This window comes from Lytechinus variegatus, chromosome 19 (assembly GCF_018143015.1).
Source record: "Lytechinus variegatus isolate NC3 chromosome 19, Lvar_3.0, whole genome shotgun sequence".
NCBI lineage: Eukaryota > Metazoa > Echinodermata > Echinoidea > Temnopleuroida > Toxopneustidae > Lytechinus > Lytechinus variegatus.
In genome coordinates this window covers 10,104,147-10,124,486 of record NC_054758.1, presented here as the reverse complement: position 1 = coordinate 10,124,486, position 20,340 = coordinate 10,104,147, and the positions used below count along the sequence as shown (strand labels likewise).

The 20,340-nt window shown below is 36.8% G+C and overlaps 2 protein-coding genes across 2 annotated transcripts; both read left to right on the top strand.

The window, feature by feature from the left end:
- Window positions 1–1,140: 1,140 nt before the first annotated feature.
- Window positions 1,141–7,263, top strand: LOC121406271 (excitatory amino acid transporter 2-like). Its single transcript, XM_041597288.1, has 5 exons — window positions 1,141–1,220; window positions 3,895–4,125; window positions 5,234–5,428; window positions 6,332–6,466; window positions 7,131–7,263. Exons 1-5 carry the CDS (start codon window positions 1,141–1,143, stop codon window positions 7,261–7,263), a joined length of 774 nt encoding a protein of 257 aa, XP_041453222.1.
- A 4,334-nt stretch (window positions 7,264–11,597) lies between these two features.
- LOC121406151 lies at window positions 11,598–20,277 on the top strand. The gene is made up of 5 exons (XM_041597166.1): window positions 11,598–11,860; window positions 14,115–14,309; window positions 15,605–15,703; window positions 17,910–18,082; window positions 19,700–20,277. Exons 3-5 carry the CDS (start codon window positions 15,699–15,701, stop codon window positions 19,987–19,989), a joined length of 468 nt encoding a protein of 155 aa, XP_041453100.1. The 5' UTR covers window positions 11,598–11,860; window positions 14,115–14,309; window positions 15,605–15,698; the 3' UTR covers window positions 19,990–20,277.
- The last annotated feature ends 63 nt before the right edge of the window (window positions 20,278–20,340 follow it).

Genomic DNA, 20,340 nt, shown 5'->3' with positions numbered 1-20,340 from the left:
GCAGACCAAAGGCCTAGGAGGAAGGCTAGGGCAGCATCTCTATATAAACGTGTCTCAGCGCCATCCTCCTTCATCTGTAAAAATTTGCTCTAGAGACTGCCACTCTAGAGTGGAGCTCTATAGTCACTCTCGAAAATGTAAAGCCTAGCGCTACACCATCGTCTTTTAAGGCGAACTGATGTCTACCAATCATTGGACACATTGATTTAGAAAAATAATATTGATAAAACTCTTTCAAATTGAAATAAGACCCTAAAAGCCCCTTTTAGTACAAAGGTATGAATGGACCTTAAAAAAATACACTCGAAATGGATAGCCCAAACCTAAAGAGGATTTATTCTAAGTTGAGCAATTAATGTTGAAATGAACTTGAGAATTAATAAAAGAAATGAGTATTCTTACTGAAATCCCTTTATATTAGTTCTAACACGTATAAGCCTCAGACAGTAATTTTTCAAGATGGCGGTTGGCGGCCATCTTGGATTTGATCTGAAGATTATCTTTTGTGCAAAATAACTACATGAAGTGAATCAACATACCTAATGACTCATGAATAGAGTTATTATTCATGATTCTGGGGCAAAGGGTTCAACAATTGATATTTCAAGATGGCGTCATATGGCGGCCATCTTGGATTTGACCTGAAGATGACATTATATTGCAAAATAGAAAGCAGAAATGGATTCTGCACACCCCAAAACCCCTAAATAGAGGTATTACTCGTCATTCTGGGGCAAGGGGAACACAAGTCAATTTTTCAAGATTGCATATGGCGGCCATCTTGGATTTGACCTAAAGATGACCTTATATTGCAAAAATGATTACAGAAATCAGTTCTACACATCTCTAAACCCCTAAAACGAGTCATTACTCATCATTTTGTGGACAGGGGTTCAAAAGTTAGGTTTTCAAGATGGCATCTGGCGGCCATTTTGGATTTATGCAAATTAGCAAAATTGCCCAAACGGCAACTTTTGGCAACCAAGCTGAATTTGTTCTAGGACCCCATAGGAACACGAATCAAGAAAAAAACTTCATCGGAAAGAACATTTCTAGGTTCGGAAAATGTCAAATCGACTACGAAGTTGAGGGCAGTATTTAGTCAAGATCGGTAAGCAAGTCCAATGGGTGGGGGTCGGGATGGGTCGATGGCGGCGCAAGTTGGAGGAGGATCTCCAGCAAGGCTTCCAATATCCAACTACCCGCCTCGGCGGGGACAGGCAATGAATGGACTGACCCCGGGGGGGGGGGGCCACTTACATTGACGAGTGGATACCATGCGCGACCAAAAAAAACACGTAAAAAGGATGTCTTTTTCACGATAGGGCACGTTACGTACGTAACGTGATAAGGGTGTCAAAAACACAAAAATAATGAAAAAAGGGTATCTATTTCACTAGGAAAATTACGTGTTTAGGGTCGATTTTGCGGGGATGATGAAACAAAAATAAAATGTTTTATAAAGGATGTCCTTTTTGCCCAAACACTACGTGTTTAGAGTCCGATTTGCGCGAGGTGTAGAAGGTGGGGTCGAACTAAACCAAATAAGGTAAAGCCGACGACCGAAGGACCCGTAACAATAAAACATTCCTATACTTGTTTAGGGGTTCATTTCGGGGAATATTTGCCAATAGTATCGTTTTGTTTCCAATACTTGTAAAGAGTAGGGTTTCACACGTCAGTACTTGTTAAGGGGTGCATTTTCAGAATATGGAAATTACGTGTTTAGGGTGCTTTTCGAGACCCAATGGTCGCGGATGGTATCCACTCGTGAATGGAACTGGCCCCCGGGCCCCGGGGGGACTGACCGGTCACAATTCCGGGCCAGTCGGCTCTTCTTCTGAATTACAGGGGGTTGTAGTGGGTCGTTAATTCGAGCCTGATTGTCATTAAAACACGAGTGGTCATCGCGACACGATCAACAAAAACAAATCGTTAATATTGTGTCTCCTCTAAATAATAATAATGATATTCCGCATTTATATAGCGCTTAACACAACGGAACGACATCGGATCTTTGCATTTCCGCATACAATAAATGCACCTTCTTAACTCCCTGGGGAGCATTCCAAGAGCTCGAAGACTCAATTGCTAGGCATACTACCTGGGCTTTCGCATCCTACCGGGTACCCATTTAACACCTGGGTAGAGAGTGGCAAATTGTAGATTGACGCCTTGCCAAAGGACGCTAGGCCCGGGGGCCACTTACATTGACGAGTGGATACCATGCGCGACCAAAAAAAAAAAAACACGTAAAAAGATGTCTTTTTCACGATAGGGCACGTTACGTACGTAACGTGTTAAGGGTGTCAAAAACATAAAAATAATGGAAAAAATGTATCTATTTCGCTAGGAAAATTACGTGTTTAGGGTCGAATTTGCGGGGATGATAAAACAAAATTAAAATGTTTTATAAAGGATGTCCTTTTTGCCCCAACACTTCGTGTTTAGAGTCCGATTTGCGCAAGGTGTAGAAGGTGGGGTCGTACTAAACCAAATAAGGTAAAGCCGACGACCGAAGGACCCGTAACAATAACATTCCTGTACTTGTTTAGGGGTTAATTTCAGGGAATATTTGCCAAGACTATCGTTTTGTTTTCAATACTTAAGGGTAGGGTTTCACACGCCAATACTTGTTAAGTGGTGCATTTTCAGAATATGGAAATTACGTGTTTGAAAAACTTGATTTGAGTAAAAAGAGAAAATTTCAACAAGCATAACACTGAAAATTTCATCAAAATCGGATGTAAAATAAGAAAGTTATGACATTTTAAAGTTTCGCTTCATTTCACAAAACAAGTTATATGAACGAGCCAGTTACATCCAAATGAGAGAGTCGATGATGTCACTACCTCACTATTTCTTTTGTTTTTATTGTTTCAAATATGAAATATTTTGATTTTCTCGTCATTGTCATGTGAAATGAAGTTTCATTCCTCCCTGAACACATGGAATTCCATTATCTTAACATTTTGTGCTTCAGGCAAGGAGGTCCTAATCATCAAATTCGTAAAAATTGAAATATTGTATAATTCAAACAATAAAAAACAAAAGAAATAGTGAGTGAGTGACAACATCGACTCTCTCATTTGGATGTAACTGGCTCGTTCATATAACTATTTTGTTAAAAATAAGCGAAATTTTGAAATGTCATAACTTTCTTATTTTACATCTGATTTTGATGAAATTTTCAGCATTGTGCTTGTTTGATTTTCTCTACTGATTCAAATAAAAAAAATTCTGAGGTGGACTTGACCTTTAACTACAATCCAAGACAGCCACGCAAAGTATGATCCCACTACCACACGAACCATCAATGACATTCAACGAATGTAGAGGGCGTCAACACTTTCAAATAAGTACAGGCTACACACCACTAAACAATTTTCTCCATAGGCTCATGTGTTAAAAATGATCATTCATAAAATAACTAAAAATAAATGTTAAGAGTTCATCAAATATCTTTGGTTTTGTGAGAATATGGTGGATACATTTTTTCTCAACACCCCATTGAAAGTTAGCTAGGTAAATATTCATATCTGAATGCATATGGTAAGCGCCTTAAAACCCAAACAACAACAATACCAGCAACAAAAATCTGCAGCAACAGTGATGATGTGTATTCTTGGGCAACTAATAAAGTGCCCATAAAATGCTAAAAGTATCAAATGATACCACCTAACTGGACTTATGTGAAGCAGTAACAGTCCCAATTCATATTCATGTGATAAAAAAGTTCTCAGAGATGCTTCATTGATTTTATATGAACTTATATTTCTATGAATGACGTCATTTTAGGTACTGGTCAGGGGGGAACTCCCCGATATGACCGGAACCTATAGTAGTGTGCATCCTCTAGATTCATTGGTAAATTCTCAAATTTGTATCCCCCAGGTACTCACCGGTTGGCATCATGAGTCTCATCTGCGCAAAGATTCTTTCGATGAAGGACCTCTCAGAAGTTTTACCCACTCTCGGCTTATACATGTTAACTGTTGTGCTCGGACTTCTTGTCCATCTTGCTATTCTCATGACCATCTTCTACGCCACTACCAGGACGAACCCTCTCCGATTCTTTGAAGGCATTCTTCAAGCGTGGCTCACAGCTTTCGCTACTGCGTCTAGGTGAGTTACCTCTGGTTGGTATGATTTAAGTTCGATTCGATAGCTCGAGCTACCCCCTGTAGGCTTAGTAGAATTGAGTGAACTCACCGGCCGAACAATGGATTTACAGTACATTTTGACCCTATAAGGATTAACTTTTAACTCTCAAATATTTCAATTAAAAAATAAGCTTTGGATTCAAATACGCGAGGTTGAAATGTAAATCTGATATTGGTTGGTCACTATGTTCGTAATATCATCTGGATTGATTTTAATCCTTAAAGTTTAGAGCATCGTTGTAATATTTTGCGAAATTCGAAAAATTAACCTCAATATCATCGCTGCGCGCGCTGTATATGTAGACAGAGATCATCTTTAGTAAAAGCATCTGACCACGTTCAGACCGGTCGGTCTACAGAACTGTATACAGATTTTGTTGGGTTTTTTGGCTTCAGCTGCAACGGCTGCCTAACGGTTCGAAGCGGCGACGAAGTCGTCAACATAAAAATATTGGCGGACGGTTCGGTTCAGTTTAATTTCAAGATTTCATTATAATTTTCAACGATTATAGGGCACGAATTTCATGTTTTTAAATCAAGGCCGGGGATTATTTGAAGTCGGGAAGAAATTCTGAAAAGGGGTTGACCGAGTCTTAAAACTACTTATAACATCCTACCTGCCTAGGTTTGAGGAAGGAATATCATATCACACAAAATGAGGATGAAGTCACTTCTAGGATCGTATCATTTTGCCTCCGCCATTATTTTGACAACCCTTGAACCTAGAAGAAGTACTCTCCCCAAAAGCGTACACGCTGTCCTGAAGAGGGTTGTGCTGTGTCAGGTGCTGCATGACAGTGCTTCAGTCGAGGTGCTGATCCTGTGGTGGTATTCTTGGTGCACTATGTACAGTGTGCTAGGTGCAGTGTGCGGGTGGTGCGTGTGTGTCCTTCTTACAGCATCTTATTGCTGAATGATAGGCAATGTTGCTCCCCGGAAGCCAGCTATAGAGGTCGAAGTTAAAGCAGCTTTTGGGAGCGTATTCCAAATGGCACTGTCCCTACTATATTCTTATCCCTGATACCACCCCTCTGTAATTTCAACCCACACTTTTTGTTGTCCTTTCTCAGTTATGCGACACTTCCTGTAACCTTTCGTTGCCTTGAGGATAACCTGAAAGTGGACAAGCGAGTAACACGATTCGTTCTGCCCATTGGCGCTACTGTCAATATGGACGGCACCGCCCTCTACGAAGCGGTTGCCACCATCTTCATTGGGCAAATGAATGGCTTTGCTATGCCTTTTTCTAAGATCCTCACTATAAGGTAGGATATGAGTTTTTTTTTCTTCTTCTTCTCTTCATTGTCACAAATAATACTTATAGTTTGTATTTCTTGCCTTACATTGGTGACCAAGTTAAAATGTTTATATTTAGTTTTGTTGTCATTGTGTTCTCATTTACTTAAGACGTATGTTTTTGTTGAACGTGAAATAATGAAATCCTATCGAATCAAATTGCTCTCAACTTAAGGATGGATTTTCTGTCTCACGATTCAATATTTCACATTAAAAAATATTTGTCTTGAGGTGTTTACGACGATCACTAAATACATAATAGTATTCATCTGGAAATGTTCTCATCTGGTTAAACTATCTTTTTATTCTTAAGAATAACGGGTTTGTCAGTTGTTTTAAAGACCAGTAAAAGTAGTCTCTAAGAAATGATCGGAAGCACTACAAGATCACCTACTTAATTCTTCCGTACTATGATGATGATGATGATTTGATTTGATTTATTTATTTCCACATTGCAATAACAAAAGTATATACAAGAGTAATCATTTTTTTCTTAGCATAACATAACAATAAGCAAATGAAATAATGAATAACATATGCATATATATTTTAACAATGTAATTGAAATATATTTATACCTGATAAATTTCTTCATTTTTAAATTAAAATTAAACATATAGCGGAATATATATATATATATATATATATATATATATATATATATATATACATATACATATATTGACATGATACATTTCGAATTGTGGGAGAACTCAATTGATAAAGGCCTCAAAAGGAAGGGGGAAGGAAAAAAAGACAAACAGTGCAATGATGATGATGATGATAAAGAAATTAGTCGTGTTAGTGAAAGTGTTTGTCGAGCACAATTCTTGTCTCAGTTATATTTCTACCTTTGTTCTTTGTTTTTGCAGTCTTACAGCTACCCTCGGTAGCATTGGTGCCGCTAGTATACCAAGTGCGGGCATAGTCACCCTGGTACTGGTGTTGACTGCCGTTAATTTTCCGATAGAAGACATTAGTCTTCTTATGGCTGTCGACTGGTTTCTGTAGGCGCTCAAATGTTGACTTTTCTATACTCCGTTCTTTTTGTTTTTCCGTGTTCTTGTTGTTTTGTTGTTCTTTTTCCTCTTCTTTTTCGTCTTTTTTACCTTCCTCCTCCTCCTCTCCCTTTTCTCATCATTTTTTCTCTTTCTTCTAGTCTTCTTCTCTTTCTTCTGCTTCTTCTTCCTCTTCTTCTTCTTTCTTATGTTTTTCTTCTTCTCATTTCTCTTACGCTCCGTTTAACAACGTTAACTACTTAATCTTCCCGCTTTTTGCATTCTGTTAAAATCTCTCTGTTCAAGAATTAAAATTGCTGTGATCATGCTCATATAGTTATCCTTATACTCCTTAATTACGTGTGTTTCTATATTGTGATAATTATATTTCTTCCATTTTTTTAACAATGACAGTGAACATGATTTTTTTTGCACGTCAATAACTTTTTTTGACGGTTTACTCTAAAATGGTGGTGACTTTTAACATTTGTTTGCTAGTAGTACAAATAAAATGGAGACAAAATGCCTTCGGAGAAAACGACGACCTTTGAACTTTATTTTACAGGAAATTGCAACGATTTTTGACCTCATAGTGGTCAGACTATTTTTATTTGCCCATCCCGACGAGATTGTCCAGGTACGTCATTAATGATTTTCCCTCATTTAATTACAGGGGTCGTTGCCGTACCTCCATCAACGTAGTTGGAGATTCTTACGGAGCTGGTATAGTCTATCATCTCTCTAAACAGGAGCTAGACACACCCGACAAAGGGGTTGGTATTTTTCGAATGATATTTCCAAACTAAGCTGCGTGGTGTGATTTTAACCGATTTTGATTCCGCTCTCTTAGCGCTGGACGATATTCAGATATTAAAATTATGATATTGCGGATGTGCCGACGCCCGCATACATTTGTAATTCCGAAGATTCGGATATTCCAAAGGTTCGTTAGTCTAAAAACAAAATGAGGTTCGTAATTCCGAAATTTCGTTAATCCGAAAAGGAAATGAGGTTCGTAATTCCGAAGGTTCGTTGATCCGAAAACGAAATGATTAACGAACCTTATTTCGTTTTCGGATTAACGAACCTTCGGAACATCGAACCTTATTTCGTTTTCGGATTGTCGAACCTTCGGAATAACGCCACAAATGTTTGGATTAACGAACCCTTTTACGTTTTCGGATTAACGAACATCGAGGTATAGGCAATTTACGTGTTTCGGAATTACGAAGTGTAACCCCGACGAAAAGTGGTCTAAGGAGCTTGATTTGGAGATCCAGGGATCAGGGGCACCTAGCTCTGCCCTTGAGCATGGCATTCTATGCACATTGGTAATTAATCGTATATCAAATAAAAGAAAATGCTATATGCATTATGATTACCAATGTGTTGTCTTGTTTTAAAAAAATAAAACAATATAATGGGGGGAAAAATGAATGATCAAAATAGGTTTTATGATTATGTTGTTAAATCGCTGTAATAAGATGTGACTGATTTAAGATTGTGATCATGAAAAGCCAGTCACTTTCTATCATATTTATTGACCACAGATTCATGGACAATGCCAACTTGTCGCCCGGGGACAGTCAAAATGTATTGCTGTGATACGCGTGGCCAAATTATTTCTAAAAACCCCCTAAACGAGTTTTCCTTTGTGTGCAAAATAACCACCTAAACAAGTTTTTTCGCGGACTTTGTTTACACATTTTAGCCCCTAAAGAAGTTGTCACCGGAATATGAACCTGGGGGAAATGCTTGGGGGAAAAAATACCCTAAACACGTTGGCTAGTCTTAGAAAAAAATCTGAGGAAAAAAAACATACCCTAACGTTTGACCCTGCGATTGGTCATAACTGCACAAGGTTAAATTTCTATTTGCCATATGCATTATCCAGTACGGCTGACCACACGGTATAATTTTGGACGGGGCATGGTTACTGTTCAAATCTCCCACATTGCAGTTCTACACCGTGTTAATAGCTCCATGGTTCAAAGCAGTGGCGTACCGTGGGTCACGGCATGGGGGGGGAGCAGCAAAAATTTTAAGTCACTTAGTGAGCGCGCGAAGAGACATTTCAAGGACAGTGCCATTAAAGGGATATGTATCTCACTAGTCAAATAATTCGAGCGCGAAACGCGAGCTTAAAATTTTTGATGTTAAGACCTAAAAAGGGACATCATAATCATTGTTTTGTAATCATGTTACGTACCTGTCTCGCTAAATAATGCGAGCGCGAAGCACGAGCTGGAATTTTTGTAAATATTGACCCCAAACAGGAAGATTTTAAGGACTATATTTTAGGAATCCATTAAGCGTATATACATCTCACCATAGTCATCTAATGCGAGTGCCAATAAGCGCTTGCTAATTTTGTTAGGATTACATCTATAAACATGCACATAAAGCACTTGTAATAATGATTAACATACCCATCTCACTAATCAAATCTTGCGAGCGCGAAGCGCGAGCAGAAAATTTAGGAAATTCAGACCTGAAGGGGGGCATTTAAGGGATTGTTTTTAGGAATTCACGAAGACCATACGTAGTTCACTGACCAATTGATGCGAGCGCGAAGCGCGAGCTGAAAATTTTTGATATTCAGAACAGAAAAGGGGACATTTATAGGACTGATTCTATGAATTCATGGAGAGCAGACATATTTCACCAATCCACTACTGCGAACGTAAGCACGGACATCAAATGTTTTATATTAAGACCTTAAAATGAGGCAATCACTTTTAGTAGTTTTGAAAAAGAAGCATACTATTGTACATAAAACAATAATAACTCGAAGGGCGAGGAAATATATTTGACATTTTGGTGTATATTGACTTGAAAACGGGAGGTTTTGGTATAACAGGATTATATATCTCGGTAAAGAGACAATGCGAGCACCAGGAGCAATGAAGACATAACCCCTGAGCAAATTATGTTTCATGAAGTTAGTTTAAAAATGTTTCTTATGTAATATAACTTAACATAATTATGATATAATATAACATTATAATGAACAATAATGTCCTCTTTCCAAGTACGTTTCTCTTCCTTTCTCCCTCTTTTTTTCCTTTCCCCCGTTTTTTTTTTTTTTTTTTTTTTTTTTTTGGGGGGGGCCCCATGCCCCCCGTACTTACGCCACTGGTTCAAAGGAACGAGTATGCTTTTGTACGGCAAAGATAAAATATATAAACTTCGATATTCCGAGGTATAATCAAGATATTCTCTAATCTGTTCCGTAATCTAGTGTTGTAGTCGAGGTAATGGCTTATTCCTACTTTGCTGTATGAAACCCTATTCAGACTTTAACCATTAGTCAAAGAGAAACTAGTATTGTATAGAGTAGCCTTTGAAGTACGTGTTAAACTTGGTCACACACTTTCATAAAAAGGTATCAAATTCCGGTCAAAATTGCACCCTTAACACTACAGGTAGCAACCTTTTCGTGTGAGATTTTTAAAACTAAGCACAAAAAGGGAACTAAGTGGTCTTATTAAAGTTTTCAGTTTTTCAAAATGGAAAGTGCCTTCTTTTCAAATGAAATGTGCCCTTTCTCATTGATATACATTTTTGAAGTAAAACATAATACGTTTTAGATTAAAAAAAATACAAAATTTTGGGTTCGCGGTTTTCGCTTGCATCATGTTTAGTAAGGTTCTCATTCTGTACTTGGTTTAAAAATGCTTAGAATATCAAGTTTTCAAGTTGGAATATCACAAATTATCAGCTCGCGCTCCACATTATGCGATTGGTGAAATATGTATCCTATTCATCAGTCACTATTTTATTTATTTTATTAGAATATATTTAACCAGTTAAGAAAATATCAGCCACACATACTCCACTAACCCAGATAGCATATTGACCATGAAATGGAAAAAAAGGAGGAATTAAAAGTTAAAATCATGAGTGCAATTACAAATAAGTAATATGAAGTAAAGAAAAAAGAGAAGACCTGCAACGGTGTGTTATATTACCAAACAATGATGTATAGGCCCAATTAATTAAAAAGACGCAGTATGAAAATCTGTTTTTTTTCTTATATTATGTATATACATTATGTACGGTAATGGCATGGCACAAAAGACGTAATTTATTCGTTCAATAAAAACTCACCGCAAAACGCAATTTGTGACTCTGGGATGATAAAAACGAATAAAGCAATGTATGCGGATTTACAGTGCTCCAATCAATTTTGTCATGGTTTGGTGTTACTGCTTTATTTATTACAGTCGAAATGGTGATGCCTGTGATGATATTTGGGAAAGCGATTGAGGCGAGGAGGAGAATGGTGATTGATGATGATGATGATGATGGTGGTGGTGATGATGATGGTGGTGGTGATTGTGATGATGATGACGGTCATGATGATCATGATGGTGATGATGATAGTGATAATGATAATAATGGTGATGATGATGGTGATGATGATGACGATGATAATGGTGATGATGATGGTGATGATGATAATGGTGATGATGATGGTAAATATAATCATGATGATAAAAATGGCGGTGACATTGATTGTAATTTTTATGATTTTGATGTTAACGATATGGCAGGGATTGCATTGCCGACAGTAGCGTACTTAGGATTTTCCGCAGGGGGGGGCAAAATCGCCCGCCAAAAATTTTGAAAAGCAAAAAAAATGGCCTTCAACCAAAAATAAAGGTTTTCGTAGTAGAAAAATGACAAGCAAAAAAAGGGGGGCCTCAATAGGATATAACACGATATAAAGGAATTTTCGCACCAGAAAAAATTGACAAGCAAAAAGAGTCCCTTGTGACTCTACAGGGGGGGGGGGGTCCAAGGATACAGTACGTCCCTTGCATGGGTTGTGACTCGTCTGGGGGGGGGTCTGTCCCCTGCCCCTCCCCATAGGTACGCTAATGGTTGATGATGGTGAGAGGGATTGTGACGATAATGACTATTATTATGAGGTCTACAATCAATTTAGCTATGACAATTGCACTGATAGTGATAATTAATGCAATAATACCATGCATGTAAAATCTTCGGGCTTTTTGAATAAACATTCCAAACGAAGAAGATAACGAGGCGACAATAATCCCCGCATTCCTCCATAATTTTCAAAAGTAAAACATAGTTATTTTTCAATTCTACTGGGTATATCGATATACTGAGATGTGATTAATTTGCTACAACACTACATTATGTCGCTGGCAGCATGGAGAGCCCGTCGAGCATCAAAGACTTTAATACAGTATGCGAACCTGCATGTGCCATGCAGCTCTCTGTTTCGTGCAGCGTGGGTTTTTTGTTCTCTTGTGAGCCGCAAAACGGGGATTTGTAAAAGCAAAGTGACACCAATTGATGTACTACATTTCATCACGATGAGAGCCATATCAACTGCAAATATTTCATTTCTTCTCAGCTTTATTTTCTCAGGTGAGTGCATCATTTTTCCCAGGACAACTCAATTATTTTTTTTTTTCCGACAACCTCATTCTTTCTTCAGTGATACAGATTTTTACTGAATCCTTTTACAAAATATTGCCTGAAAATAACACGATTTCCAGAATTTAGCCTTTAAATCAAAATTTCAATTTATGTATATGAAGAGTCATTTGTGGTATAAAAAATAATACTCCATATTTAGACATGAGATGTAGAATATGGCTCGGCCTATCCATATTATAACGTTGATGTCTTATTAAGGGCCAAGTCCATCCCAACAAAATATTGATATAAATTAATACAAAAAAGGAAAAATCAAACAAGCATAAATCTGAAAATTTCATAAAAATCGGATGTAAAGTTATGACATTTTGAAGGTATGTGCACATCAGGGTCGGTATGCAAATGAGGAGACTGATGACAGTACCCACTCACTAATTCTTTTATACTTTATTGTATGAAATATGAAATATTCTACTTTTTTCCTCATTGTCATATGAAACAATGTTTTATTCATTCTAAACCTGTGGAATTATCACCGTTTGAACATTTTATGGTTCAGTCAAGTTGGTCCCTATTGTCAAAACAAAGATCTATAAAAATTGAAATATTGTATAATCGGATCAATAGATAAAAAACAAAAGAAATAGCGAGTGACGGACGTCATCCAACCCTCATTTCCATGTCACTGAGTTAAACATATAACCGTTTTGTGAAAAAAAAATGAAAATGCCATAACCTTTTTATTTTTATCCAATGTTGATGAAGTTTTCAGCATTATGCTTGATTGATTTTTCTCTTTTGATTCGAATCAACATTCTTTGGGGTGGACTTGTCGCTTAAAAACAAAGACCCTCCGATCATGCTCATGGTGCTCTACATGTATAGCCACCGAGCAACAGTTCCGTTGGATATATATATACAAAAAACGACTAATTTACATGTAAACAAATTAATTTTAAGTTGCCAAAAATAAAAATGGGTAGATAAATTACAAAAAACGGTACAATTTTGCGTCATTCATCGGAATATGGCATATGTATGTCGGCATATACGTTGGTTAAATCGATGGTCCGGGCTGAAAATATATCTAAATAAATAGAGTAAAATACACAGAGCAAAATGCTGAATATTGAATCAAAATTGGATAAGAAATAACAAAGTTTTCGAATTTTAAAGTATATCAATATTTTGTGAAAACAGTTATATGCACATTGTCATGAATAATCATTAGGTGAGCTGATGATGTCACATCGCCACTTTCATTTTCTAATGTTATTACATGAAATAATAAATATTTCATTTTTCCATACATGTGTAAATAATGTGTCTTCATTATGATAAAATAAATTTCAGCTATAAATAACTAATGCACTTAATCAGGTGTCAATCCAATTGCTTTAGTTCTTGGTAGAAAAAAAAATTAAAAAATCTAATTTCATGTAATGAAAAAAAAAACAAGTGGGGGATATGACATCATCAGCCCATCTAATGAATATTCATAAAGACATGCCTGGAACTGTTTCACCGGAATAATGCAAATCTTTAATATTCAATAACTTCGTTATTTGTTACCAGATTTTGATCGAATTTTCAGCATTGTGCTTTGTGAATTTTACTATATTTATTGAGATACAAATACCTCCAGCCTGGACAATCTCTTTAATACGTTATGGTCTCCGTCTAACACAGATGTATCATTACTCTTACTATGGAATGCCAGCGGCACCAACATCTCTTTCGGTTCATAATGTTTTCTTAAATAATTCTTTTGATATATATTTATGCATGCATTGCTTCTTGGCATGCATTATTTCTTGACAATTCATTGTGCTTCTCTTTGTTTATATATTGACATTTTGCATATATATCTTGCATTAAAAATATATAAAGTTGATGGATTTCTACACACTGTTAAACTATGATTTAAACGACGCTGTTTATTACTTGAATCGCACAATTGTTGTTTTAACATTTTAAACAGGTGTTTAAAATCTATTAAAAAAAAGTTTAGATTCAAATATTTTATTAGGAATAATCTAAGCATGGTTGTGTAAGATTTTAAACGCTTGTTTAAAATGTTTAAACAACTACTGTGTGATTCACATTGCAAAAATAGTAAAAAGTGTTGTTTAAATTATTTTTTAACAGTGTGTAGTTGAGGTCAATCAGATCAATTGGAATTCTTTGCAAGACGGGGATAGTGTGACACCCTTTTTAAATAACGTTATTGTCATCAATGCAGTTGTTCAACGGTCCGCTACAACGGGAGAAGCAGAATTTTGCCCGGGTGTAGTAGATATGGTCTGCGGCGCCAAAACACTCGAAGATGGCCACATTGTTACCATGGTACCCAAATTGATACAAAATGACCTTTCCTGGATGAAAGATATACCAGAACTGGCAAACGTGGAGCAAAGATTTATTTGTGAAATTCCAGGTAATTCATATCTTTCCCCTTTGATTACAACTGTGACTTGATAACTCCTTACAATCCCTCTCGTAGCTTAAGGTCGGCTAGTTTATCCTTATAGTTGCTATACCACAATCTCATCATTCATGGGGGATCGACCCTTCCTATACGCTGTGCCATTCCTATGGAAAATATTTCCAAAAGATATCCGTAACAGTTCTTGTCTCACCACTTCAAAAATTCTCTGAATACCTGGTTATTCGCACAAGCTTTTAAGTAATTATAATTCTTCCCGTTTTTAATTTCTTAAATTATTTTTTCTTCTTTCTTTACTGCGCCATGTGCATCTCTTATGATGGATACTCGCGCATTACAAATTCATGTCCATATTACCATATCGGCCTAAAGATGATAACAAGGAGCTTTTTTGCACGGCGGATGCCATTACCCTGTAAAAACTGGGTGCTTAAATTTACACGAGTTGGCCTCCTTAGAGGACCACACACTGAAGTGTTGTAATTACACCCTAGAGTTTGAATATAACACCAAGGGTGTAAAAGTAACAACCAAAGGTGCAATTCAGGGGCGGGGGGGGGCAAAAGATATGTTTATAATAATAATAATAATACTTCTCTAATATAGCGCATAGTAGACTGAAAGTTTCTCTACGCGCTTTGCAATAAAGGAAACAAAATACACATACTGCAAATAAAGAAAGTAGACGTGTGAATTACAGAATTACTTAGTATTTAAACTTACGATTATTACCTATAAAATGATTACCTATACTACACCTAGTTATGAGTCTCGGAATCCACGTTTTCACTGATCAACCGCTTAAAGGTTAATTTTGTTGGTTTCTTTGAATGGATAGTCATAACAGTGCTTTCTTAGCTTTATTATATGCGAGATATAATGGCATCTCATAATCCATTAGTAAATAATGCGAGCGCAAAGCGCAAGCTGATTTTTTTTTTATATTCCAACCTAAAACTGGATATAAGCATTGTAATATGAACAGGGTAGGTATGTAACTAATAATAGATGTGAACACGCAGCGTGAGCTAAAAAAGTTGATATTCAGTCCCTCAAGTTTGACTTTTTTCTGAACACTTTACAGCTGATTTTGTAAATCAAACAAAATGTCCGAAATGATTGTCTTTTTTGTTCATTGACTTAAGAAACTGGATGATATTTTAATCTCCATTAAAGCCTCTTGAGCAAGATCTATATCTCATCGAACAGGCAATGTGAGCACGAACTCTATATAGGAAAGCATATGAAAACTCGTTGTGTATATGCCTACCCTTTTCCATCCACAGATTGCGTATCAAACCCTTGTCTCAATGAAGGAACCTGCAAGGAAACTTTTATTGGATTTGAATGCATCTGTCCTGAAAACTTCTATGGTGCCACATGTTGTAAGTATGATATATTACAGATATCTCGCTTCTGTGACTCAAAACGAATCAAGAACATATAAAGTGTATTACAAAATGCATTCCATGGCAAAGATCAACCAAAAAGCCTTTGTCGAAAATTGGTGATCAAAACTGCAGTTTCGTCCTGGACTCTCGACAAGCTTCGAAACTTAGGACGAAACTGCTGTTCCAGTTTACTAATTTTCGACAAAGACCTCCCAGCTGTTCTTTCTCATTTGACGGACATTTTCAATAGATTTACTGTGTTCTTTAACCTGTCCCTGTTGTAGTTACGAAAACTCCTTTTTTCAAAAGGCGTTAGGTCTATTTCAGTTTAGTTGCAAAAAGGATTAGGTCCACACAGAATTTTTTTTGAAAGAATTTCTTTAAAAAAGACAGTAGATTTCTTTTATACCCAAGTTTATGTTCTCATGGTAGGGTATCATGAAAATTCAGTTTTGCATAAGGATATTGCAATATGGAAGAATTAAAAATGATTTTCTTTGAGTAGACCTAATCCCTTTTGCAACCAAACTCTGCTGAATAACTCGTTTGTCAGAAGGGGTTATTTCAATTTTTCATAAATTTTATTGTTTTCTGTGTCAAAATCTCTAAATTTTTAGTCGCTCTGATGATACAAAAGAAAATTTGAAGTTAAAATGAAAACGTGAATGAAGGTGGCAAATCAAGATCACTTTTTATCAAATAGATTGGATTCATTTCAGGTTGCTTGCAAAAGGGGTTAGGTCCATAATGATATATTTTTTAAATAATTAAAAAAAATGAAGACAGGTAGATTTCTTTTATACCCAATTTTATGTTCACATGATAGGGTAGTACATCATGAAAACTTAGTTTCTCATAAGATTATTGTAACAAGTCAGAATTATAAACACAGTTTTTCTCGGAATGGTCCAAAGTGGACCTAACCCCTTTTGCAAATAAACTCTTCATTTACATGTAGCATTTATGAGTAAAAATGGATTCGTGTTGGCATTGTAGCGCATGTTACTGTGTTAATGTCTCGACAAAGTGCATTATTTACATTAAATTATTGTGCAAAGCCAAATTAGTCGAAAGGTACTAGAACCAACCGACGCTCTTATTCTTCCATTTCGTTTCATTAACAAAGAAAACCATGCACACCCTATTTTTGAAGTACAAGATATTTACAATAAGAATGGATGAAGTTAAAGGACAAGTCTACCCCAACAAAAAGTTGGTTTGAATAAAAAGAGAAAAATCCAACAAGCATAACACTGAAAAGTCTATCAAAATCGGATGTAAAATAAGAAAGTTATGACATTTTAAAGTTTTGCTTTATTTCACAAAACAGTTATATCCACATGCTGCTGGTATGCAAATGAGGAGACTATGACGTCATCCACTCAGTATTTCTTTTGTACTTTTAATGTAAAATATGAAATATCCTAATTTTCTCCTCATTGTCAAGTGAAACAATGATTAATTACTTCCTGAAAATGTGGAATTAGCATTGTTTAATACTACATGGTTCAGTCAAGCTGGTCCTTATTGCCAGATCTATTAAAAAAGAAATATTTTATAATTCAAACAATAAAAAACTAAAGAAATAGTGAGTGATGGACATCATCCACTGACTCACCTATCACTGTTTCGTGAAAAATAAGCGAGAGTTTGAAATGTCATAACTTTCCTATTTTACATCCGATTTTGATGAAGTTTTCAACACTATGCTAGTTTTTCTCTATCCATTCAAGTCAGCATTTCCCAGGGGTGGACTTGCTCTTTAAATATAAGTCACAAGAGATGACACTTGGTGATCGACTGATAGCTTTATTAGATTGACAATAGTTTTAAGTGTACAATCTTTAGAATAAAATCTAGTTAATATGACTCCATAGGTAGCTGGGTGGAAATTATACGTATAGTCATACATTTCTACTCATTCTTTCTGCTGAATTTACTGGAAAATTTTCAAGTATAACTAAAGTAATAATTGTACCGAACTGACGCTGGCATCTAGTTATTTGTAATAAATTTGCTCCTGGAATGTACAAAAACAATATGTGTGGATTGTGTTTCATAGATTACTTGAACATTGCCAGTTATTCATTCCGTACGTAAAAGGAGTTTGTATGTACGGCTGTACCCTATTGAAATACAAACATTAAACGAATTAATCAGATGGAAACATTAAGCAATATACATCTTATTAATATGACAGCATGCCCAGTTCTTCACACGGTGAACGTTGGCACCACGAGACAATATACCTTTCCGGATTAGCAGTCGTCCCTGGCATGACTTCATTTGACTTCGAGGTCAGCGCTAACAATGACGCACATATTGGACTCTCCAGGAGCAACGAAGAAGACGTTGGATATATGTACGAAATAGGTGCGTGAAGCATACATACTTCTTCTGTTTCCATTGCCATTATCTTTTCAATATCATTCGTTGTGTAATAAATTCTACTTGCATCTTTTTTGTATTTATCTCGTATCTCCTTATGGTCTACATTATTTTTCTCTTTCTCTCTTCCATTTAAAAAAAACTGCATTCCCTTCCATTAACTTTGAGAATCTTGTAGTAATGTAACAATTACAACCACTAACCTTTCTAAGTTGATTATAGAAACTTATTGTAATCATTGTTATTTCATCGTTAGATTTGGAAATGAAACAGCATACTGGTTAATCAAGAAAATGGCCAGCAGAAAAGCCAAGAGTATAGTAATTAGAGTTTGACGGATATGACTATTTTTCCCCATGAATAAAAAGCCCCTCCCCGCAGATAAAATGAGGGAAAGTCAACAAATATTTGCTTCCATTTTGAAAAGGATGCACAAGATCTGGGACACTTCCTATTTTAGAGTACATACTACTGGTGTTCAAAATAAGCAGCGGGGGGGGGGACGTTTGCCTATCTCGATCTGCTAGGTATTCATACATGGTCAAACTCACTTGTATACGTATCAATGAATCTTCATGAATATAATGTATTTCAATAATTCTTATGTCAATAAATCATGTAATCAAATTGGCGTTCGCAGCCTACCGGGTACCCATTTAACACCTGGGTAGAGAGTGACAAACGTGGGTGAGCGCCTTCCCACACTGTAAAACTGTGGTGTTAAAACTGACACCAATTGGTGTTAATAGAGGACCACACCCTGAGGTGTTAAAATAACACCCTAGAGATTGAACATAACACCAAAGAGTGTAAATGTAACAACCTAGGTGTTGTAATAACACCTATAGGTGTAAAACTAACACCACCAATTTAACACCGGTGTAAAATAACTGGTGTGGTCCTCTATGTACACCGGTTAACACCACAGTTTTTGCTTTGCAAAGGACATTGGCGTCGGGTGGGATTCGAACCCTCGGCCATTGGTTTGGGACCATTGAAAACCACTAGAAGACGGAAAATTGACGAGGTCTTTCGGCAGTCTTCAAGATCAGTGAAACGTGCTCCCTCTGTGAAATGGCTCTGAAAACCCTACGAAAGACCAAAAATGACATTTCCAGCAAGATTACCGTAGGACCCTATTACCGAGTAGACCAATAAGACAATTGAGAGATCACTAAAAGATTATCCGACGTACTACCAGAAATCTTTGAAAGATCAATGAATTTCTCAGAAAGACTAAGCAAGTCATCTGAAAGAACTCTTCAAGAGTGAAGTAGTCACCCGATAGGAAATCTGAACGGCTGACTTTTATAGATCTCCGCCCCCCCCCCCAAAAAAAAAGGGAGACTGTTGAAAGATCATGGAAAGACTAATAATAACTTTTAAAGTTCATCGAGAGACTGCTGAAAGATCACTCAGAAATCGTTAAAAACCTCGGAGATCTTTGACAAATCAAGCAAGTTTCATCATGGCCTTACCTTGCTTACAGTGGTCTCACAGATGTCTTACTCTCTGTGGAATGGAGATTTAAGAAAGTGTAATTTTCATGTTGGTTATTATTTTTATTGATAATGTAATGCAGTTATCAATATTCATTTTCAGCCATCGGGGGATGGGATAACACCGGAGGCGCAATCCGTCGACTTAGAGAGGTCTATGAGTGGGATGAATTATACCAGAACCATCCTGCCACACTGGCCCTGACCGGCAAACCTTCGTACGATCACTATCGGATCTCCTTTGCAGACGGCCACATCATATTATATCGATATGGAAACGATATACCTCTAATGGAGTACATCGATCCCGACCCTCAGCAGGTCAACTACGTAGGAATATGGACTGGATTTGGGTCAGATGGCTACTGGAAGTTTCCATCACTTTGTGTGTGAATATATATACAACTCGCGACTTTTCGTCATAAACAATTACCATAATGTCCCGCAGTGGCGTACCTAGGATTTTCCAAGGGGGGGGGGGGAATTCGTCCGCCAAACAATTTGACAAGCAAAATAAAAAAAGGTCTTCAACCACAAGTAAACGACATTTATTTGTCACCAGAAAAAAATTTGACAAGCAAAAAAAATCAAGGACATTTCGCACCAGATTAAAAATTGACAAGCAAAAAAAAGGGTCTTCAAGTTCAGAGAGAGGGGCCACTTGTAGCTCGTCAGGGATCAGTTGTGACTCGTCGGGGGGGGGGGGGCAGGGATACGTCCCTTGCGCATGAGTTGTGACTCTTC